Raw genomic sequence first — 15,525 nt, 5'->3', positions numbered from 1 at the left:
TAAGCCATGTTGTCCAATGTGCTCCCCATTCTATTAATCTACTACCTTTTCCCTGTCCCCATTCACTTCTACTCACCTCATATCTTGTGGATCCACCTGGACACCTCATTAACAATATTTATCTCATTAATCTCTCTGCATCTCCTACTTATCAGTCTCAGCTTCTTTTCTAAATGTGAGTGACCATGTAGCTCCTCTACAACAAGAAGCAGCTCTGTTTCCCACCCTCGTCTCATATTCTAACTCTTCATCTCCCAGCATAAAGCCCCTCCATCCCTTGGGGCTTGTAATCTTATGAGCTGCATGGTAACCTCACTAGTGCTGCTGGAATGAAAAAAGCATCCAGTACATACTGTAAAAGTGATTGGCATTAAGAAAGGGCATTCAACCACAGAAACCATGCCAAAGCAGACACTGGAGCATAATGCAGTCCTTGGACCCATTGGATCTTGTCAAACTACCTAACCCCTGCCAGCATAAAACATGGACATTAAATGATGATGATGGTTTCTGATTTAGGAACAAAGTCAGCAATTTTGAGGGGAGGGAGTTAGTTCATACCATCAACTCTAGTACTTGATTGGTAGTATATTTTATTAAATTTGAAGGAAGAAAGGCAAAGTTGACTGGTGGGATTTGAACTCACAATGTAAAGAGTAAGAAGAAATACTCCAAGGAATTTTTTTTGAAGCCCTTCAATAAATAATAATAATGATGATGATGATGATGATACTCAACAACAATGACGACGACAGCAGCAGCAACAGCAGCAACGACGACGACGACGACGACGACGACGACGACGACGACGACGACGACGACAACAACAACAACAACAACAACAACAACAACAACAACAACAACAACAACAACAACAACAACAACAACAACAACAACAAAGAATAGGTATATAACTGAAAATGTCAACAACAGTGATGGCTGTAATTTACCTTCGACAATCAGGCAGTCCCAAAGAGATCATTTGTAATACTAATGAGTCTAAAGGTACTCGGAGTATTTCAGGTGTAGAATACTTCTCCAGCGCTTCATAGTCAGCTTCACTATACAAACGGTAACAGATACCTGGTCCAGTACGACCTACAAATATGGCAACACAAAATGATGAGTTAATGAGAACCAAAACAGAGGCACCCTACTGTTCAATACTTGATAAATTCCACCAATCAATTGTCCTGGCCTGATTATTTGTTTATAAACAGAACGTCAGATAACATTAACCATGGTGGAATTTGGAGCAAACACTGTAAAGCATTCTGCCAATATTCTGCCTTTATAAATTGCCATTGGTCATTTACTTTTGTCTATTCCCTCTAACAATTTGTGAAGAGTTTAACTTGGAGACAACATCCATAATTTAGGCTTTTCTCCTTTCTGTTGACAATTTAAAAGAATTTTAAAGAATAGTTAGGAAAAGATTATAAAGCCCCATTCTGAATGTTTACAACAGAATGGACTTCAACGAAAGTACTCAAAGGCCAGATGGTGGTGTTAATCTGGGCTAAAGATTGAGGCTACCATTCAGGACTTTGAATGAGCTTCCATATAGTTTCTGTCAATTAAATTCCATTCACAGGCTTTGGTCAACCTGCAGCTATAAATGAAAAAGTTGCTCAAAGTGCCATGCAGTGGCACTGGACCTGAAACTATGTATTTGATCAGAACTGACCTGGGGCTAAACAACAACTCAAATAATCCTTTCTACAATTGGCACAAGGCCTGAAATTTTTAGGGGAATGAGGCTAGTTGATTACACCAACCCTAGCATTTCAGTGGTATTTAGTTTATTGACCCCGAAAGGATGAAACGCAAAGTCAACCTTGGCAGAATTTTAACTAAGAACGTAAAGAACTCAGAACGAAATGCCACTAAGTATTTTGTCTGGTGTGCTAATGATTCTGTAAGCTCACCGCCTTAACTACAACTAAAATAATGATAAAGATTTCTCACACTGAAAAAAAAAAAATGACTATAAATTGTTGAAATATTAACATGGAAAGATAAATGATAATGAAATGATATTATTATTGAAAAGTTGATGAAAAATATACAATGGCAATGTCACAAATATAAACATGCACCAGACCTGCTCTTCCCTTCCTCTGCTCAGCACTGGCACGGCTAATCCAGAATTCCTTTAGCCGTTTCATTTTAAACTTGTTGTCATAATGCATTTCTTTCACCTAAAACATAGACAACAGGAGATATAATTTTGAAAACATTTGATTTATATTACATTTGATAAACAACAACATGGTTGGTTGCAGATTTCCAGCCAATAAACCAGTCACTGGTTTATTGCTTTTCTCATGATGAGATTGACAAGGGTGTCTCTGCACAACTTGAATACAATACCATCAAGCAGTGTTTCTCTAACTATCTGCTGTAGTGTACCGGCAGTTTTTTTTTCCAATGTGCCAGGGACCGGTAATATTTCTTAGTAATATTAATTTATACCGGAAACAATATATATAATGAATATAATAAAAGTTGACAATTTTTTTAATTTTATATTTTTTTGTAAACAAATAATACAATATTACATAAGCATTTTATAATGTTTCTTTCTTTTCTGGAAACTCACTGCGTACCAACAGCTGATGGCTCGCAGACCAGCACCGACCTGCGGACCACCACTTTGAGTAGTACTGCTATAGGGGATATTTTATTTAATCATCATCATCATTTAACATCAACCTTCCATGCTGGTATGGGTTGGATGATTTGACAGTAGCTGGTGAGCCAAAGATTGAACCAAGCTCAATGAGAGAGAGAGAGAGAGAGAGAGAGAGAGAGACACACACACACACACACACAAACACACACCTGTTTATCTGTCCACCTGTATAAGTTGTTTTTTCTACTCTCAGAGAGATCCTAAAATTGTTACAGGATCACCAGCAGTTCAATTTTCCCACACAACCATCAGTGATACCAGCATTACAAAACCAAAAAATAACAACAACAAAAAAAAAGAAATCCCTTACTTTTCCTGAATCAATAATGAACCGAACACCATCTATTGTCACAGAAGTCTCAGATATGTTAGTGGACACAATGCATTTGCGTACACCATCAGGAGCAATGTCAAAAACCTGGAGTAAAAAAAAAGAAAGAAATAAAACATTAAATTTTGAAATTATATAACAAAGAAGTTAATATTGAAATGTGTAGGTAAGATATACAAGTGGTGTCCATTGTTTCCAGTCTTTTGTGAAAGCATTTCAGGCTATGGGTAAACTGGAGAGGGTTGGTGACAGGAAGGGCATCCAGCTATAAAAAATTCCTGGATGGGATATTGCATTTTCTTTTCCTTTTATGCAAACTGTCCTATTTAGCCCGGACAGCCTGTACATGTACAATCCCTCTAACAGGTTTCTATCCTGAGGCTGTGGTGAAAGACACTTGTCCAAGGTATTACATAGTAGAAGTGAACCTGGAACCTCATGACTGCCAAGCGAACTTTTAAACCGTTCAGCCATGCTTGCATCCATGAACAATACAGTTACACATGCATATTCAATCACAAAAACATACACAAATTTTCATCAACATAATTATTTTACATCTAATTTTCTATATTGGTAAAGGCTAGAAACAAGTTTACTATGCTCTATGCTGGATGGTCACAGACAGAAAGGCTGGATTAGTAAATGATAGAAATTGGAAAGAAACAAAGCAGAGCTGAACTGAAAATGAAAACATCTGACTTACTTTGTCTTGTTGTTCAATAGAAAGTGAACTGTGTAAAGGAAGTATAATCCAAGACTTAGTTTGCTGTGCATAAACTTGAGCCACATCAACAAGAGTCATAATCTCAGTCATGCCACTGAGAAAGATTAAGAGATCCCCTCGCTCTGAATGTGGAAACTGTAACACAGAATACAGAGTAAAGATTATTAGAACAAGATGATGGGAATGAGTTACAGAGAGGCAGTTTGAGAAAATAAAGCTATCAGGATAAAAGGACCTATGACTAACAGGATCTTATGCTCAACAGAGAAACAATGCACCTGGGAAAAGAAGCAGGTGACATGTTTAAAGGTCTTAGAGAAGAAACTTCATCTGAACATTGATCATGATCATGGAAATACTTATAGAAAAGACACAATGAAGATACATTTTGATGATGAGTCAAAGACTATGACTTATTAGAAAGAAGGAGATCCACCATGTAAACAATGATCCACCTAAGAGGAATCCCATGAAAACACAATCAGTTTTGATTGATATGAGCTTGAAATGATATGAATTAAATTCTCTAAATTCTGATGTGTGTTTAGTGTCTGATACCACCAGAACATTAAGTAAAGAAGAGAAGCAAAAATAATTTCTAAATAATATCAATTCTACCTTGTGGTCAATGGTTTGCATAACGCGAAGGTATGGAGCTGAGTCCATTTTGGAAGACTGTTTATCGAATGTGTCAACTGGTATGGGGTGATATTCCAGCTGAATTGGAAACAGACATCCTGGTACCTAGTAAGGAAATCACGAAAATCTTTTTACGAAACATCAAAATATTAACTTATACATTTAAATTTGTAAAACATCAATAATTTAAATCACTTAATGGCTATAATGAAACAGTCCAAACTAAGAAGTTGTTTATATATATATATATATATATATATATATATATATATATATATATGTATGTATACAGACAACAATCTCTGTCCCTCTATTATACTCTAATCTCTCAACTGGCACACAGCTACTTCCCTCAATCCCAGTCCCTCCCTCAATTAAGAGAGGGAGTGCAAACTACTTGGCAACTCCGCTGGGAGCTAGCACCATGTAAAAAGCACCTGTGCCAGAGTTGTGTAAAAAGCACCTACCATGTGAAAAGCACTTGTACCAGTGCCATATAAAGAGCACCTGTGCTGGTGCCACATAAAAAGTACCCAATACACCCTGTAAAGTGGTTGGCATTAGGAAGAGCATCCGGTCATAGACACCTTACCAAAACAGACAAGTGGAGCCTGGTGCAACTCCCTGGCTTGCCAGCCCCTCTCAAGCCATCCAACCCATGCCAGCATGGAAAACAGAAGTTAAATGATGATGATGATGATGATGATGATCATTATCATCATCATGCATGCACACACACACACTCACATATACATACATACATATATATACACACACTATTTTCTTCTTTTTTCCACGCATCAGAAGCATAGAAGGAATGTATTTACAATCTTATCATTTTTGTCTCACAGTCAAAGGCTCAATTCCTCTGTGTAGCATCTTGGCCACATATCTTTGATCATGGCTTTGGGTTGACCTAAACCTTCTTAGTGCAATTGGACAAATCATCATGATCATCATCATTTAGTATCTGGTTTCCATGCCGGCATGGGTAAGACAGTTTAATTGGAACTGGTAAGCCAGAGAGCTGTACCAGGTTCCAGTCTGTTTTGGCTTGGTCTCTATGGCTGGATGCCCTTCCTAATGCCAACCACTCCACAGTGTGTACTGGGTGTCTTTTACATGTCATTGGTTTAAGTGCCTTTAATGTGTCACCGACACAGGTGCCTTTAACATGTCACCAGTATGGATGCTTTTTATGTGTCACAAGCACTGGTGCCCTTCATGTGTCACTGGCAAGGGTGCTCTTAAGGGTCACCAGTACGGGGGTGGGGTGGAGGGCGCCTTTGACATGTTACCAGCACTAGCCATGATTATGATTTCTCTTGGAATTTGTGTGGAAGCCTGTTAGTTGGTCTCTACCTGTAATTCAAAGGGCCAGCCTTGTTACACACTGGGTCATGCTGATTCCGACAAAGAATTATTTTAAAGGTACACATGGCTGTGGAATACTCAGCTACATATTCTCTAATACAATGAGCAGATGGCTCAGCTGATCAAACAACTGGAATTCTCAAATTCAATGGAAGATCCATTTATTTTTACTTCTAGCTCACACACCAACTTCCAGTAAATACAAAGCCTTACTTGAATGTTAAGTTTGCAAACATAATAATGTGTAAAAATGTGGAGGCATGTGACCTAGTAGTTAGGGCACTGGACTCATGATTTTAAGATTGTATGGTTTTAGTACTTGGACTGGGTGACACATTGTGATTTTGAGCAAAACACTCCATTACATGCTAATTCAGTTCCTTCAGCTGGCAAAAATGAAATTGTATGATGGGCTGGTGTCCTGTCCAGGTGGGGTATATATGCACCATGGAAACCAGGAAACTGGCCCTATGATTTGGGAAGAATCTTTATCCTTTTTTATTTTTAAGTTTCAGTTCCCATCTACCACATCCATTCCCAAGCCTTTAGTAAAGTGACCAAGACTCTAATAAATGGCACTTGCCCAAGGGGCCTTGCAGTGGGACTGATCCTGAAACCATGAAGTTGGAAAGCAAACTTCTTTCTGCAAAGCCATGCCTGTGTGTATTGTAAGTTCAAATATGCTTTCATTGAATTTTCAGACAAAATATATTAACCTACACAGCCTCGCTTGTTGGAAATAGAAACCAGATTTTCTGTACATGGAATAAATGCAAAAAAAATTAAAAAATGAAAACTAAGAAATCAAAATTAGGTTACCATAGAAATAATTTAATATTACCTTGACAACAGGAGCATTGTCAAAATATGAACTGAAAAGCCCAATGTTGATTGTTGCTGACATAAGCACAACCTTAAGATCTTTGCGCTGAGTCAGCAAACATTTAAGCATACCTAATAGAAAGTCTGTAAAAATATGGCGTTCATGAACCTACAAGAAAGAGAAGAAAATGGTTAAAATTAGAAATTTAAAAAAATTTCTTGAAATTAGGTACAAGACCAATTTTTTTGTGTAATGGTTTAATGAATTAACTCCAGTTTATTACAGATGCTTACTTCATTAGCCCCAGTAGGATGAAAGATTAATACAGTTTCAGCAAAATTTCAGATTTGAACCTGAGAAGAATGATGTTAAATACAGTAATGTCGTTGTCGTCGTCATCAACGTTTTCATGTCAACTTTTCCATGCTTGCATGGGTTGGATGAATTTGCTGAGGTAGATTTTCTATGGCTGGATGCCCTTCCTGTCACCAACTCTCCAAGTAAGATAACATTTCCCCATGACCAGACATGCTCTCACAGAATATTAGAAATGAAGGACACCACTTGCAAGATGGTGACACTTGATTACAATTATCATGTGATGTCAAGGGGACAGTAACACACACATTCATCATCATCATCCTCATCATCATCTACATACATACATACGACAGGCTTCTTTCAGTTTCCATCAACAAAATCCACTCACAAGGCTTTGGTCAGCCCAGGGCTACAGTAGACAACACTTACCTAAGATGCCTTGTGGTGAGACTGAACCTGGAGCCATGTGGTTGTGAGGCAAACATTTTACCTCACAGCTACATCTGTGCCTAATGTATTTTTTCCCAAACTCTATAAACCTTACATTTCTGTATTCCTGAATAAATTGAAAATATCAAAATTTGAATGACCTCTTTCTGGAGACAGATTAAGTTATAACCACTGCACCTGCATACAAAGGCACTAGACCTTATGTACAGTATAGGTAGCCAGTTATCGTATAACATGTTATAGCTTATCATTGTGTTATTCGTGGTTTAGTTATTACTTTAGATTAGTGTTTCTCAACCATTTTGTTACCAATGGACTCCTTTGATTGCTATTTTACTCAGATGGATCCTCTAAGCCATTCAATGTTTTAAAAAATCATACTATATATTTATAATTAAATGTTATTAGGAATTGTATTAAAAATTTGTTAAGATATTTTGTGCATTGTAGAAGTATGACGAATTTATTGCAGATAAATTTTAACAACAAAATTTTATATGAACCCCAGTTGAGATGCTTTAGAGTCAAAACTGGGTACATTTTCTTTTAGTTTGGAAACTATGATCTGAATCTTTTATTGTTTGGTCAACCTTGACTGAGCAAACCTACATTTTTAAAGATGGATTTGAGTACATTCAGCTGTGATTTCCAGCAAGTTGAACTCCCTCAATTTTAAAAGAACTTTTGGCTGAGAGATTTTCTTGGATTTGTTGAAATGTTGATCAGAATGTTGCTGTTGTTTCTTTTTTTTTTTTGGAGGAGCACTAGTTAATCTCTTCTTGAAGAGAAAGATCTATTGTGTGGGTGCAATAAATAAAACTCACAGTACTGGAAGCTTGATGTAGGAGTATAAAAATATCTTGTCTATCATTATGGGTAGAAATTCAATCATCTGATCAGTGTTCTAAGGGTGGCCATTCTATTTTTATTAAGGAACAGAAATGTTTTCAAATTTGAGGCTTCAAACATCACGTCCTCCTTTTAAAGACAGGGCAGAGTAGGTGTTGAGGAGATTTGGCTACAGGACAGATCAGATCAAATGACTTTATAGAAGGTAGTTTGTCAGAATTATAATAGTGGTTACAGAAGTGGTGATGGTGGTGGTGAAAATGGTAATTAAGAGGAGGATATTGAGAGTAAGAAGAAAACAGAGGATATAGAGAGGAGGAGGAGGACAATGATAGTAGATAAAGAGTTAAGTTAGATTGCACTAATCTGAAACGATAACACACATACCATGATATCAATAAATCATATTATATTTGATGACAAAAACCAGTAAAAAAAATCTCCAAAAGAAGAGAAATAAAGACTCACCTCATCCAACAAAATGACATCATACATAGAAAGGTAGATATCAGATGACATCTGTCTCAACAGGAGACCTATAAATACAAGTTCATATGGATGTGATGGTATTATAGCTTGAGTTAGAAGCAGATAGAGAAAAAACAACTTCTCTCATTCTGAATATATAAAAGGAAGACTATGTAAGCAAAAAAGCATATTTAAAAAATGTTTATTCATTCAGGATCAAGTGAGCTACATATGTTTTCATTCAAGGCTCAAGGAGTCACATAATCTTTCATGCTGACAAGTATACTTTATAAACAATCTGTTTTGTACAAAATGTGGCGTTACTCAGATACGTATTTGTTTATGTGAACATATTTGTTATGAAGACAAATGTGTTGTTGATTAGCCCCAGGTTGGCTTCGATTAAGAAGACTTACGATCAAAGGCATTCTAACTATGACCATATAATTTTATTCAGTACTAGGCTGTTACCTGTTGCTTAGCAGCACTTTGTCTGGCGTGCTAGCAATTCTGCCAGCTCACCACCTTTTATGATAATAATAATAATAATAATGAGCTTACTGTATACAGTAATCAGGTGCACTACAACTTATTGGTAAAGATTAAAAAAGGAGACAGTAAGCAGTCATTTGGAAGTTTCGAAGCATGCAATGTTCTGACAGCTAACAACCAACACAGGTAATTTATTCCATGCTTTGGCAATTCTGATCATGCAAAAATATCCAAATATGACAGGATTGGATTACACCAGATTAATCTTTACTGGATATACTAGATTCAGAATATACCATTATTAGTGACTAATTAGTTCTAGGTATAACTTCAAATTGCTCCAGTCCACTCAGCTGGCAAAAATGAGTAATGCTGCGATGGACTGGCATCCCATCCAGCTGGGGAACACATAGGCCATTGAAACCAGGACCATGAGCCTGGCTAGGCTTTAAAAGGGCGCAATGGCCCAATGGACAGGGTAGCGGACTTACAGTCGGAGGATCGCGATTTCGATTCCCAGACTGGGCATTGTGTGTGTTGAGCAAAAACACCTAAAGCTCCACTAGGCTCCAGCAGGGGGTAGTGGCGACCCCTGTTGTACTCTTTCGCCCAAACTTTCTCTCACTCTTTCTTCCTGTTTCTTGAATAAAGCTGCAATGGACTGGCGTCCAGTCCAGCTGGGGGGGGGGGGGGGGGTACACATACGCCATAGAAACCGGGAAACCAGGCCCATGAGCCTGGCTAGGTTTCAAAAGGGCACATAAATAAATAAAAAATATAACTTCAAAATGCATCAGGTAGTGGGACCCTGGTTTGGGAGTTCCAGGATTTTGAAGAGTGTGGAACCATCTCTTGGCTATTATTATTCCCAGGTCTACTCTGATCTGGAGTAACAGAACCTGTCAGGGTTCCAGCTATGGGTTAAATAGCATGTGACCACCTGAGTCAGGGTATGTCGAAATCATGGGATGCAGCATGGTGGATGTTAACTATTTCAGTAGATGAACTTATTGAAACAATGGCAAATATTAAAAGATGCTGAGTAGATCAACAGACAACAAACTGTCAATGGCCAGAATCAACCATTTCAGTAAGCAAACAGCTGGTATCATCTGTAGTCATGTTGTGCACAGATGAGATATTTCAGCAAACAAAAAAACTAATGGGACTAAAATCCAGGCCATATATTCATGTCGCATTGCTTGATCAGGACATCTAGTGTGGAAGAGTTACACTAGTCTGGACAAGTCACCTGATCTGGATGGATGATCAATGGGTTGTATGGTATCCATTCTAATCCATGGCAACAGTTACTCTTGTAAGGAGAGTGGATAGCAGAAATTAATAAATTATTATATGAAATTTTTTGTTTCTAAAGAATCATATGTCTTTCATGTACATAACTTACCTTCTGTGAGAAACAGAATTTTTGTGTCATGCCTTTTTGTTTTTTCAAATCTAATCTGTAAAGATTTTGGAATAGAAATTTAAAAAATACAAAAAAAAAATGCAGAAAAAAAGAAGCAAAGGTAATTTCATTAAGATCAAAGATTAAACGTAATTAAATTAGAAAAATACAAAACTAAAACAGGGTTAAAAAGTGATTAACAATATTGAATATATGTAAAATAGTGATTTTCTGTTTTTGAGGAATTACCTGATAGGCAACTTGAGACCCATTTTCATTCAAAGTTTCATAACTGACCCTTTTTGAAAGTGAAATACAAGCAATTCTACGGGGTTGAGTGCAAGCGATGTTCTTATAGCCAGCTTCTAACAAATACTGGGGTACCTACAAAGAAATGAATAAGATGCTATATGATTACATCAAAGACTGAGTGGTCAAGAAAACGTTCCATTGATTTAAAGTTCTTGAGGTTATAATTGTGGTTGTTTAGTCCAAGTCACCCTTGATGGAGCAGACTGATGGTTTCAGTTATGACCATCCTATCCTTTCCTTATGTGCAAGGAACTCAACATATAATCCAACATATTGCTTTTTAAGATGTTAAGATAAGAGTTGAGGGGGGATCTGGCTACTATCTCTAACAGATCAAGTGACTACATAGAGGCTCTATTGTAAATCTGAAATTTTGAGGACAAATATTGGAGTGTGAGCATCGATGTGTGTAAAAAGATTCACTTTGCAACTACATGGTTTGGGGTTCAATCCCAGTGCATGGCATCTTGGGCAAGAGACTTCTACCAGAGTCTCTGGTCAACTAAATCCTTGTGAGTGAGACTGTGTAGATGGAAACAGTTTGGAAATCTAAAGAAGGTTCCATTCTTATTTTGGGGAGATAGCTTTGTAGAGAGGGCATTACAGATTTAATGTCAGTTTAAACATCACCAAATGGCCCTTGGTAACCTTTAGCAAAGTCTAATCTGTTGCAAGCATTCAGACCAAATCTGACTGAGGATAAATTTATTCTCTTCCTTCTGCAAGTCTTGGAGGACCTGAAAAAGCTACTATAGCCCCAGGCCAACCAAAGCCTTGTGAGTGGATTTGGAAGATGGAAACTGAAAAAATGTGTGTGTGTGCGTGTGTGTGTCACAAAGAAATGACTCTTATTTCCAGTTCTTCTGTGAAAAACCTGTTTGGCCATGGTGAAATATTACCTAACTAGGAAACAGGTGACAGTTGGTGACAGCTGGAGTAACATTGGTCATAAGTGGACTACAGCAGGGTTGACTTCAGACTAAACAACAATGAAAACACCACCAACATCATCTTCTCCTCTCTGACAATGTGAAACAAAAAGTAAAGCATTGTAGAATTGTTTAACTCACCTGAGTAGACTTTCCACATCCTGTGTCCCCAGCAACAAGCACAACCTGGTTATCCCTGACTTGGTTAATTATGTTCTGCTTGTACTTCCATATTGGTAAATTCTGTTTGTCGCGTTGTAACTTCTTCAATTTAGAAAACTAATACCACAAGAAAGTAGAGTATATTTAAGAGGAATATATTTAACTTCAGAGTGAGTTTTTTTTTAAGGATTATAAATGGCACAGTAAATTTTACATGATAACAGGAAATCATAGTAGATACTGAGCAATATAGATATAGTAGATTCTAAATAAAGGATATATTTTCAATCAATTGTTATATAAATTTAAATTCGGGGTGATGGTGGTGGTTTGATATTGGTTTACACTAAATGTGTGGCTCTGTGATAACAAGCTTGCTTCCCAACCACATGGTTCTGGGTTCAGTCCCACTGCATGGTACCCTGTGCAAGTGTCTTCTACTATAGCTTCGGGCTGACCAAAGCCTTGTGAGTGGAGTTGGTAGACAGAAACTGAAAGAAGTCTGTCGTGTGTGTGTATATATATATATATATATATATATATATATATATATATATATATATTTATATAAGGGCATTACTATACAAGAATGCCCTTATATAAATATAAATAAATATATTCTAGGAAATAAATGATGGATTTTTTCCCTTATGAGGTTTTTTCACGCTAGCTACTTGATAAGTTCTTGTAAGAGATCTTATCCTATTATTGAATTAATTATATATATATATATATATATATATATATATATATATATATATATATATTTATATATATATGTATATACACACACACACACATACAAAGGTCATAGAGTTAAACTAAGCAACAGATTAAGTCTACCACCAAAATAGACCACAAGAGGATTTGAACTCAGAACATAAAGTCTTCGAACAAATATTACAAGAAATTTAGTTTGATAACTTTACATTTCCACCAATCCAATGCCCTGAATTGGTACTTTTTTTATTAACCTCTAAAGGATGAAAGACTAAGCTGATCTTGCAAGATCTGAACTCAGAACAAATACCATGCAGCATTGTGTGCGACGTCCTGCCAATTTGCTGTGTTAGTATATAGTGACTCTTCCCATATTAGTAGGGATATTTACCATTGTCTGCCACTCACATGTTAATATCTAATCTAAACCATCAAGGTGGCAAGCTGGCTGAATCATTAACACACTGGGCAAAATGCTTAGCAGCATTACATCTTTACATTCTGAGTTCAAATTCTGCCATGGTCAACTTTGCCTTTCATCCTTTTGGGGTCAATAAAATATGTACCAGTTGAGCACTGGGGTCAGTGTAATTGACTTAACCCCTCCCCAAAATTGCTGGCCTTGTGCTAAAATCTGAAACATATATTTAATTTAAATCTCTAAATTCCTAATAGTTTTTACTTGCCCCCAAGTAAAATGCTTAAAATGACCAAATTTTTATGCAAAAGGAGGGAAAGCCAAATAACTAAATAATAAAGACTTGGTGAAGACTTACTTTCTGTTTTTGTACAAAGTCAAGGTAATGAAGTATAATATTTTTGAATTCCAGAACAAGTTCTTCCGTAAAAGATTCTTTGAAATCTTCATCTAAAAGCCAAAAAGTGTGAATTACATATATTTAAAATATGATATTGTTAGAACAGTTTGGCTTTTTTGGATTATTAATCTTTATATTCTTTGATCGATACAATATCTTTTTATCATCTATCAGAAAGACAAACAATTTTACCCCACAAGATATAACAGTACTTCAAAATTTCTTATAGAAGCTATAATTCAAAGACACAATTTTCAGCTATGCACTACAGCTAATGGTAAGAGGAGGTAGGGAGGTAACTTTTTCGTAAGATTATGTAATCACGGTGTAGTGGATAAGAACATTATTACCCTTAGTTTATAAATAAAGGTTTCTAGAGAGGAATTCAGTCTGATATTTTGTATACATCAGGAATAAAATAAAATAAAGTTAAAAGAGAAAAACACTGAATGACAATAGGATATCAAATGTATATTTAAATATAAAACATTTTCCCATCTCTGAAAGGGGAACTTGATAGTTTGATAAATTAGAATTTTATTAACAACACTTCATCTCAGATATTTAGATATTTTGTGTTTATAATTAGACATTGCTGTGATTTGTTTATAAATAAAATAAAAAGGAAAAAATAACTTTATTTACCTGGTAATCGTTTCTTGGTAAGAAAATCTGTTAAGTTTCTGTTGTTGAAATCCAAATTAATTTTGTAGCTTTTCTTGTAGACAGATGAGATCTTTAAATGTTCACTAACAGATTCAGGTGGTCTCTCTGTAAAACAAATTGGGATTATTGCTAATATGTTTAAGTGGATGGTAGTGATGGAGATGTTGTGATAGTGTTGTTCTTATTGTTGACTGTGTTCCAAGACAGTCCTGATAGAGCAGAGCAGTGATACAAAGTATTCCAGCCTGTGACCATTCTTTTCCTTTTGTCTACCTAAAACTGAATTATCCTATGTGTCCTTCCATTTTATTTAAGAAAATAAAGTATGTTTTGATGGAGATTTAGCTACTATTCTTAGCAGGTGGATTGCCCATGTAGCTGGTGGAAATGATAGAACAATATTAAATATCCTACAATATTCGATATACTTCATCAATGTTCTGAGACTAAATATCATCAGGAGTGATTTTTGCCTCTTTCTGAGAGAGTACCAGTAATATAATGAGGTTAATTCAGTCAAGTACATCCTTGTGCTAGTTAAAATATATCAACAATAGGTTTCAGGGTGGTTGTTGTAGTTTAACTTTTTAGCATTCAGATTACTGTTAAATGTAAAGCTTGCTTATTCACATTGTCTTTAGTTAGTCATGCATTATTCTAATCAAATACTACAAGCATTGACTTTCATCTCTCCTGTATCCTTGAATTAATATGTTACTATTATTTAGCCTTAGATCAATCCTGATCAAGCAGACCTTTGATCAAAGGCATTACAGCCATTATCAACCCTGTCCGTTTGTCCATGCTGGCATGGGTTGAACAGTTTGACTGAGGTTTGGAGAGCCAGCGGCTGCACCAGGCTCCAATCTGATCTGGCAATGTTTCTACAGCTGGATGCCCTGTCTTTCATTTTTTAAGATGACAGAGTGTAATATGAGGAAGATTCGGCTGCTAATTCTAGCAGTGTGAGTAACAATATTGAAATATTCTCTCAATGGTCCTGATAATTCTAGTACGCATTGTCATTGCCTCAAATAGCACCAGTGGTATACTACAGTTCATCCAGTCCTATACCTATACTTGTATAACATTATTATTTCTGTTTTAGTCTAGTTACATAAATTAAATACTATGTTTAGCTATAGCTCTTTGCTAAAAGGATCAAATGCATTATACAATTAATTAGTGTTTTGTTAATTTTTGTTGATGATTACTACTATTTCTTCAGTTCAGCTAATTAAATCAAGTACTATGGCCAGATGCAGCTCTTTACTAAAGGAACCAAAATTATTTAATTATCATTTATCTTTTACTTGTTTCAGTCACTGGACTGTCACCATG

The 15,525-nt window shown here is 36.2% G+C and overlaps 1 protein-coding gene across 5 annotated transcripts in view; it reads right to left on the bottom strand.

Moving 5' to 3' along the window:
* The window catches only part of LOC106875158 (putative ATP-dependent RNA helicase DHX34), a 51,256-nt gene that overhangs the window by 26,428 nt on the left and 9,303 nt on the right, over positions 1 to 15,525 (bottom strand). For all 5 annotated transcript variants that reach the window (XM_014923177.3, XM_089347876.1, XM_014923178.3 and 2 more), the window contains exons 3-14: positions 14,164 to 14,289; positions 13,477 to 13,568; positions 11,960 to 12,097; positions 10,827 to 10,961; positions 10,578 to 10,632; positions 8,678 to 8,745; positions 6,608 to 6,757; positions 4,372 to 4,497; positions 3,733 to 3,888; positions 3,006 to 3,113; positions 2,105 to 2,201; positions 951 to 1,098 (exon numbers count right to left, since the gene is read on the bottom strand). In XM_014923177.3, coding sequence (XP_014778663.1) covers positions 951 to 1,098; positions 2,105 to 2,201; positions 3,006 to 3,113; positions 3,733 to 3,888; positions 4,372 to 4,497; positions 6,608 to 6,757; positions 8,678 to 8,745; positions 10,578 to 10,632; positions 10,827 to 10,961; positions 11,960 to 12,097; positions 13,477 to 13,568; positions 14,164 to 14,289 — 1,399 coding nt within the window. The remainder of the gene's footprint in view (positions 1 to 950; positions 1,099 to 2,104; positions 2,202 to 3,005; positions 3,114 to 3,732; positions 3,889 to 4,371; positions 4,498 to 6,607; positions 6,758 to 8,677; positions 8,746 to 10,577; positions 10,633 to 10,826; positions 10,962 to 11,959; positions 12,098 to 13,476; positions 13,569 to 14,163; positions 14,290 to 15,525) is intronic.

Source organism: Octopus bimaculoides, chromosome 2 (assembly GCF_046866305.1).
Source record: "Octopus bimaculoides isolate indiv1 chromosome 2, ASM4686630v1, whole genome shotgun sequence".
Lineage (NCBI taxonomy): Eukaryota > Metazoa > Mollusca > Cephalopoda > Octopoda > Octopodidae > Octopus > Octopus bimaculoides.
Note: the sequence above shows the minus strand (reverse complement) of the source record. Positions and strands in the feature narration are given on the sequence as shown.